Source organism: Podarcis muralis, chromosome 3, assembly GCF_964188315.1.
Source record: "Podarcis muralis chromosome 3, rPodMur119.hap1.1, whole genome shotgun sequence".
Lineage (NCBI taxonomy): Eukaryota > Metazoa > Chordata > Lepidosauria > Squamata > Lacertidae > Podarcis > Podarcis muralis.
Genome location: NC_135657.1, coordinates 41,906,624 through 41,915,222, shown reverse-complemented (window position 1 = coordinate 41,915,222; position 8,599 = coordinate 41,906,624). Strand labels below are relative to the sequence as shown.

The following is an 8,599-nucleotide window of genomic DNA, read 5'->3' as shown; positions in this document are numbered from 1 at the left end:
CAGAGCAACGGGAGCTCACCCTGTCGCGGGGATTCAAACCACCGACCTTCTGATTGGCAAGTCCTAGGCTCTGTGGTTTAACCCACAGCGCCACCCGCGTCCCATCTAGAGCAGCTTACTATGTTCTAAAAGCGAAAATACCACCAAAAAATATTTACACACACACACACACACACACACACACACACACACACACAGAACGCTCTGGCACTTGTCACAGTGTTCTCTTGCGCCAGAAGCGGTTTAGTCATGCTGGCCACATGACCCAGAAAGGCCCCCATTCTCTCTTCTTAACTGGATAGCCCTTGAAAGAGACGACTGCCTTTGTGTGAACACATGGGCATCCTAGTGACCATGGTGTGAGAAACTTGACTCCTGGCACTATTATGTAACTCTGAATTTAATACATTGTCCGGTAGTACCTGTTGAATTAGTTTTTGCATGTCTTTTACTTTGTAGAGATGCCCATGCTCTTTGCTTTCAGCAGGGATTATCTGAAAGGGTGAAAAGTATTTCCAGTACCTAAGGTGGGACAAGTGGGTTGGTTTTCATTTCAAGAGAATAGGCTCAAGGAAGCTGATCTGATATGGTTGGCTTGCTCATAAAATGCAGAAAACACAAAAGGATAAGCCCAAAGCTAAATAAGGTTTACTCCGCCCTCAAAATGCCTTCTTTAAAGGCCTTTGCTGTCCTAGCAACCCAGCAGTAGCTCACAACGAAGAAGGCAAAGATGACTGAGAAAACTTTTGTCGAGGAAATAGAGAAAGCTCTGGAAAAGTCCAAAGGCCTTAGCATCCATGAGCTTCTCTTTACCTACCAGGGAATCCTCTACCCGTCTTCTGTCTGCAGTGCAGAAACATTCCAAGCTCTGGAGAACTTCGAAGCCAGAAAAGATGATGTGGTGTTGGTGTCTTATCCCAAATGTGGTGAATACAACCTTCCATTATTTTTAAATGTGTGTGTAGATTCCACCATAGTTTGACCAGGTTTGGATGCCACAGCAAATGATGGCTACCAGGAAGTACGGGAGGAGAGCATGGTTTTCACAAGTGTGAAGCAAAACTCAAGAGTTGGTGGTGTTGTTTTTTGGGAGGGATAGTAGATTATTCAATATTTTAGTGGCTGTATTACAAAGAATATATATTTTTAAAAATGAACATGTAGTAGAGTAAAAGCCCAAACCAGTTTACGGTAATGTTAAAAACTGTTATTAAAACTGAACACTTCTATTTGAATATTTATTGATTGAAAAATAGTGTCAACCTGTCATTATAACAAGCTTAAAACAATACTGCAGAATGATTTATTTGTGAGACCTTGACCAAGCAGAATCATGGTTATAAAGCTGGTCTTGAGCCTATAGGCAGGGGCAGCGACCATGGCTCCCTCCAGGTTACAGATAGGTAGGTGTAACTGGATGCCTGATCCCCTCAGGCTCAGTCAGCATAGCCAATGGTCAGGGGTGGTGGGAGTTGTAGTCCAGCAACATCTGAAGGGCACCACATTTGCTACTCCTGCTCTAGTCTCTCAGATATATGGCCGTGTGCCTTCCTTAAAGAAAAAAGGCATGAATTTCTTTCATAAGAAAGCACCTCTGGGCATGTATTGTCACTTGTCTTCTTGTCACTTGGAATTAAAGGGCTGGCTTTCCTCAGAAGGCAGACAGCACTTCTTTTGAATCTCCAGACAGCATTCTGGGAATATAGCCACCCATCAATTCTGAAATGTCAACTCTTCCATCTTATGATGGTACTTCTCTACAATCTGTAAAAGTTAAGCTGGTGTGCCAGGGCTGGCGAACCATCAACTTGGGATGGTGAAATGCCTTGAAGTCCACCATAAGGATTACAAGCTTTCCACTTATTTGTTTGTTCCAGGTATTAACTGGCTCATTCTGATTGTGAATGATCTGATCGCTACCACTTTGAAAACCAAGCATGAGAACACAGAGCTACCTTTCATTGAGTGTGGGGATCCAGAAAGGTATCAGGTTAGTAAGACACAAAGCCTAGCCTCCAAAATCAGACACTTCACTCACACACATGCGTTACTCACACTGAAAGGAAGTAAGGGAACACGGGCAAACCTGCCCAACTGGGGACCCACCAAGCCAGGAGTAATCCATCAGCCATGTCTGGCAGTTCACCAAGTGCTCAATAGTGATCCTGATTTTGTTGTCATTCTGAGATAACGAAGAAGCATGGTAGCGGTGGTGAAGAACCTGGGGCACCACGGAACATGGCTGTTGTGCTCAGCCAATGGTGAGATGTACTGTAAGTTCTGCTGGTTTATCCTGGGAATCCCAGTTATTCCAACTGCCTTTTGATTAATATGTGTCAACATAGCCGATCATTTTCATGTATGTCTGAGTCATCCATTTGATGCTCCTTTTCTGTTCCTTTTTTTATTTTAAAAAAGAGGATGAAACAGTTCCCATCTCCAAGGATTGTAGCTACACACCTCCACTACGACCTTCTTCCCAAGTCCATCTTCAAAAATAAAGCCAAGGTAAGTGGTATAAGATCAGCTTCTTTAATTTGTCAGGAAACATTTGCAGAAGTGACTCACAACTGTAAAGCAATCAACAGTTCGTGGGAGCCTTGTGGGCATTGTGAGATGTTTCTGGTGCTGGATATTGGTAACAAGACAAGACGAGAGGTTTAGTAGGAAGGAAGCATTGGGCCACTCCTTTAGTCAGCCACAAATAAAGAGGGGTGAACATGTTGTAAAGTGCATGGGGCAGTCATGAATTTTTATAATACCAGATGTTTCTAGAAACATAATGTATCACAATGGGCTAATGCTCCAACCTTCAGGGGATGTGAAACCAGAGAGACTGGAGTGCCTGAGAATGTGCTTTTTGAAAGGACTCATGACATAGTTCTTTCTGGCCATTATTTCAGCCTTCGCTTCTCTTACAAAAGAATAGCTTACTTCTAGTTGTAGTTTAGGTAGCCCAAAGTGGCATTGTTTTTGTTAATTGACAGGAGGAGTTAAAATTTATGTCCTGTTTTCTCACCTCAGGTACTGCTGCTATTTCGAAATCCTAAAGATACGGCTGCATCATTTTTCCATTTTCACAACAATGCTCCAAGCATTCCCAGTTATAACTCCTGGGAGGAATTTTTTTCACTTTTTATGAATGGGCAAGGTACTCTATTAATACTTTTGAATGGATTTGGGAAATTAAACCTCTTGTGAAAACATGTGAACTATATTCAAGCTCTACCAAGTTTGCTGATAGTAGTGCTAGCAGGGGAAGACTTGGGTTTTGCCCACGATAATTGTGGTTTGCAGTTTGAATGGCTTTTTAGCAATGGAGATACAATCTGGAAAGGGAAGCATCTGTGTGCCTTGACTGGTGAACATGGGCTGAAAACTGATGATAGTGGTTGAGAGAGGTGGAATAATGATAGAGGCATTATTGTCCTTGGTGTACACTCACATTCCTTTTGTCTCAGTGTCACTCCCAATCAAACAGGAGTATAAAACCATAAAAAACTATTTGCTGTACATGAATATTGGATGAGTGTTTGCATCACAGTCATTCATGTCACCTTCAACATCCTGTTGTCTTTATATAGCCGAAGCCCAACTGAGAATGTGCATGAATGTTTTTCCCCCAATAGCTGGCCCCATATTATCAGAGACAAAATTTGAAAGACTTTTGTTGATCATTCTTAAGAATAAATCTCTCTTTTCTTGTGATTGTAAGTTATCCCTGTGGGTATAAAGAGATATTGTGCGAACACTATCCAATGTTTTAAAAATAGCCTACTGTTAAAGTTTTAACAGTTTCTACTAGTAATAAAATAGTTCTGATGAGTTGTCTTGGTCTGACCTGCAGTTGCCTGGGGAAGCTATTTTGACCATGCAGTCGTGTGGAACAAACATATAGATGATGAAAATGTTCTGGTTCTAACATATGAGCAATTAAAAGAGGTGAGCATATTCATAACTACCAGCAAGGGTAGTCTAAAAATAAGACGTTATCCCAACTTGCATAGGCTTTGCAAGATATAACTAGATCAGGATCATAGTTTGAGGGCGGGCTCATCCATGTTTCAGCTCCTAAACTTTTTCTGAATGTGAGGGAAGAGTCTGGAATATTTGAAGTGATAACAAAGGACAGAGAGTCTCTGTTTATCTGAGGAGCAGAGTGTCCCAGTGAATAACCCCACCCCATGCCCATAACCTATAGGCACTTGGAGCTGGGGGCCAGTGATCCTTGCTTCCATCCTTGATTTGGCATCTGAAGAAGAACATGAGCCAATGCTGCCAATGCTGGCCCTTAATGTCATCAACAGTGGAATTCCTGGCTTGTTTCTGTAACTCATTTGAATAGTCAAGGAATCGCTGGCAACACAGTAGCAGCCAAAACCTGTTTACCAAGCTGAGAGATGAGTATGGCTAATCATACTAATGGAAAGTATGGCTTTCCAAAGAAAGCAGGAAGAGCAAACTCTGTTACAGGGGGTTGATGTACTTCCTTTTGGATGTGCCTCAGTTGTGACATCCATTTCATTAAGGGTTTGTTCCCCAGCATTCATATTCGTGGCAAGAACACTGATTGCAGTAAGGTAGTCTCATACTCTGGATGCTTGCCATAGGGAGAGAGTTGAACATCCAGTACCCATTTGCCTCCTGTAGTTTTCATCTACCTGCAGCATTATATGGCTAGTGTGGACCTTTCTGTTTGGTGGCATCACCAAGATTAGCCCAAAGCAACCATAACTGTGCTTGAATACTGGCAATGTATTCTGAATCCCATATTGTTCTGGTGTAGCTTACCATGGGAGAAAGAACTTTCAGTATTGACCTTCTCACTACATTGCTTTCAGGACCTGGTTGCTGGAGTGAAGCAAATAGCTGAATTCTTTGGCTTTACTGCTACTGCGGAGCAAATTCAGGCTATTGCAAACAGGACTGCGTTCCAAGCAGTGAGGGACAAATCACAGGAGACACATGGAGCAGTTGGCCCACTGATGTTCCGGAAAGGTTGGTGATAAACTTCTATTTTTGCTATAGCTTGCTTTAGAGCAGTCACTTATGAGTAGTCATAAGTGTCTTCCATGTTTTAATTGATTAACCATGCAGTCCTATGGATATATATCTGGGGAAAGCCAATGCTGTGCTCTCTAGGTGTTTTGAGCCACAGTATATATAATTTCTTGATCACTGACCATGCCAGCTTGGGCTGATGGGACTTGTAGTCCAACAGTATTAGGAGGGCATTCCATTAGCTATCCCTAATCTATACTCAGAACAATGAGTATTTCAATGGAGCCTACCCTCAAATAAGTGCACATAGGATTGCAGCATCCATCAACCATAGCCAGTAGTTGGTGATGACAGAAGTTGTAGTCCAACAGCACTGAGAGAACACCATGTTGGCTGTCTCTAGTCATTACTGACTGGCAGAGGCTTTCCTGAGGTCAAGACCGGGGGCCTTTCTTGGAGATACCAGAGACTGAACCTGAGACCTCCTACATGGAAAATGGTTTTTGTTGTTTTTATACACAACCCTGCCTCCCAAAAGGGACACCTTGTCATCTACCACTGAGCTAGGGCCCTTCCCCACTGTATTAGTATATAGTAAGCTACATGCATCTAAAAAGAGATCCAATAAATGAATGTGATGGTCTTACAGAACAAGAAGCACTGCAGAGAAGACTGACAGATTTGACACAGGAGGGCCATAGCTTTTGTGGCTGTATTCAGAGGCCTTCCTACTGGCTAAACTGAGGAAAAAATTGTACCATTTTGTTCCTGGTTACAATAACAAAACCTAAAGATTTTTACTGGATGATCTTCATATTTCTGTCTAGCAATGTTTATATGATGTCTGTTAAGTGTCTCTTTCCCTCCCTCCATTTTCCTTTCATTCCAGGTGTGGTTGGTGACTGGAAGAACACTTTTGATGAAGCTCAGAGCCAGAAAGTGGATGCTAAATTCAAGGAGTGTTTAGAAGGAACCAAGCTGGGAGCAAAGCTGAAGTACGATGTGTACTGCAAAACCTGAAAAGAGCTTCTTATGAAGTGCTTCGTTCTCATGACAGTTTTGTTTGCTATCATATATTCAAGAAAAGCTACAAGCAGAGCACACAATCCTTTGAGGCAAATTTTAGATATTGTCACACTCTAGTGTCGAACTTCTAAGATACATTTTCATTAAGCTGGATCTTTTCATGCTGCTTAATAGAACACAGGGCAACCTATTTCTCCCAAACCGTAGCAGGAAGCTGCTACTATTATGTTTCTAAAAATTAGGGGAAGGTGACATGGACATGCGATTGCCAGGTGCCAACCAGGGGAACTTGTCAGTCTCTTTCAAAGCTCTGAAGGAGCAGCAAAAGATGCAGTGATTGTGTGTCTAGCGCCATTGCTGCGCAGGTTTCTTTTCCCCACCTGCATTTGTAGCTGAAGGCAGAGGTGGGCAATGGACACATGGAACTATGGAGGCGTGGGGCGATCGGTACTGCATCTGGATCTTTTACTGTTCCCCAGACCTCTTAAAGCAGGCATGAGGAACTCCTGATGGTGTTAAACTACAGTTTCCATCATCCTTGGCCATGCTCATGCTGCTTGGAGCTGATGGAGTCCAGCTACATCTGGATGGCCCCAACTTCCTCATCTCTGCTTCAAACAGACTGCTGGGACACTAAGTTGGCTGTGGGAAATCCTACACAAGGCTAATAATAATAATAATAATAATAATAATAATAATAATAATAATAATAATATCCCTCCCTTTACACCTTGGGGCATCACAATGAAACACATTGCTGTAGCTTCTAAAGAAAGTGGGACTTTGCACTCTTCATAGTTTGAATAGGAGGTGCTGAGCAGTGCTATTTGGGATCAGGCACGCATATGTTTCTTGTTCCACTTATTTAGGCTTTCTAAGTTGTTTGTGGCAAGGTAGCGGACTCCTGTGACTTCAACAGCTGAGGGAAATTCAGCAAGTGAAGCTTTTCCCAGTGTGTAGATGTAGTGATGGAAAAAGCTTCATGTCATGTTACTCTGCGATGTAATAACGTGAACAGAATTCCAGATGGCTGAGGCCCTGCTCCAAACTAATTTTAAGGATGAGAAGGCCGTTGAAGACTAGATTGTCTCCAGTGCTGTGTCAGTGGGGTTCTGCTGGCACAATGGGACTTTCTTCCCTCCATGCACCCCAAAATCCGCTCTGGGGGATTCCCCAACTGATTTTGAGGGTGTGAGGGGAACTGGAGAGGAAGAAGAAGTTGCACTGCACTCACAGAAGTCCCTTGTGTCAGCAGAGCTGCAGGGTTGGATACGGCCCTCAGTTTTATGTTTTCTAATTTGGGGAAATTATATTTTTGATAAGTCAGTCTAGATTCACATAACAAACCCCATAACAAAAGGATCATTGAACTCCATTAAAATCTTTAAGGAAGTGATCTTTATAATGGCTTTAAGCCCCTTTTCACAGCAAAGCAGCATGTTGCATTAGGCTTCCAGACAGAGCACATTAGCAGAAGCAGATGTCGAAATTATTCCAACACTGATGAAATAATTTGAAATTTACTCATTACATCAAGATGATTCTCCCCCCCCCGTCTTGTTGACATTTATTTCCTTCGACTATGAACTTCATTAATAAACTCTTGTTTGTTACTGCTGTGTTACATTCATTTGCTGGCATGTTGCAAAAGCACTCTATAGAGCTACAAAGGAATTTCCCCATTCTTTTTCAATCTGTGCCGAGGCTGAAATCTCTAATAGGATCACACCTATTAAGGCAACAGTGAGCAGTCTTCTGGCTTGTGGAATCCACTTTGGTCTTTTTCTTACTAGATCCCCAAGATCCACCAACTGGAGCCAAGCAATTGCACAGTGGCTCAGTGGGCCAGCATATGCCTGAAATTAAAATAAAAATAAAAATGGGTAAGGGTAACTCTGAGCATCATGCTAAACCTAGGAAAGTCCACTCCTGACTTCTCTCCCCACCCAAGCTTCCTTTATGCCTCTAGCCAGGACGTAACTGTTGCTATGGTTGAACAGATTGAAGTTATAAACGCTTCCTGATTTTCCTGATTACTGCAAGTCACACGGAGATTGAACAGTAGATCCTAATCTGCCTTTTGCTCATTCCTACTGTGCCCCTTCCACTGCAGACTTCCAGGTGGGAATATGTGTCAATACACCATATTTCTTAAATACACTAGCCTCTGTTGTGCCTCGATCTTCCCAAAGGAAAACACAACCCTGGGTAAGTGCTGGGAATCCCTGTGTTATAAGAAAAAACTGCTCCTTTTCCCCTTATGGGGTATCCAAGAGGCCATATAGAGTCCTTATGTAGGTTCTCTATCGGTAGGAGAAAATAACACCCCACACAGGGAGGGAGGAGAGGAACCCAGAACATTGGTGCAAGCTCTTATATAGACTTTTGAAATTGCCTACCCTGTAGCTCAAGACCACCCCCAAAACTTCAGACATACATCACAGAAAGAGATGGTCCCCAGCAGAAATTTGAGTCTGTTGCTTCTCTCCTGTCTGCCAGGATACCTGATACAGTGGTACCTTGGGTTACAGATGCTTCAGGTTACAGATGCTTCAGGTTACAGACTCTGCTA

General features: G+C 42.7%; 1 protein-coding gene across 1 annotated transcript; it reads left to right on the top strand.

Annotated features, from left to right (window-relative positions):
• The first annotated feature begins 237 nt into the window (after positions 1 to 237).
• Positions 238 to 7,671, top strand: SULT6B1 (sulfotransferase family 6B member 1). The gene is made up of 7 exons (XM_028724201.2): positions 238 to 926; positions 1,878 to 1,990; positions 2,419 to 2,508; positions 3,025 to 3,151; positions 3,848 to 3,942; positions 4,842 to 4,998; positions 5,891 to 7,671. The coding sequence occupies exons 1-7, from the start codon at positions 731 to 733 to the stop codon at positions 6,019 to 6,021; spliced, it is 909 nt and encodes a 302-aa protein (XP_028580034.2). The 5' UTR covers positions 238 to 730; the 3' UTR covers positions 6,022 to 7,671.
• Positions 7,672 to 8,599: the final 928 nt, after the last annotated feature.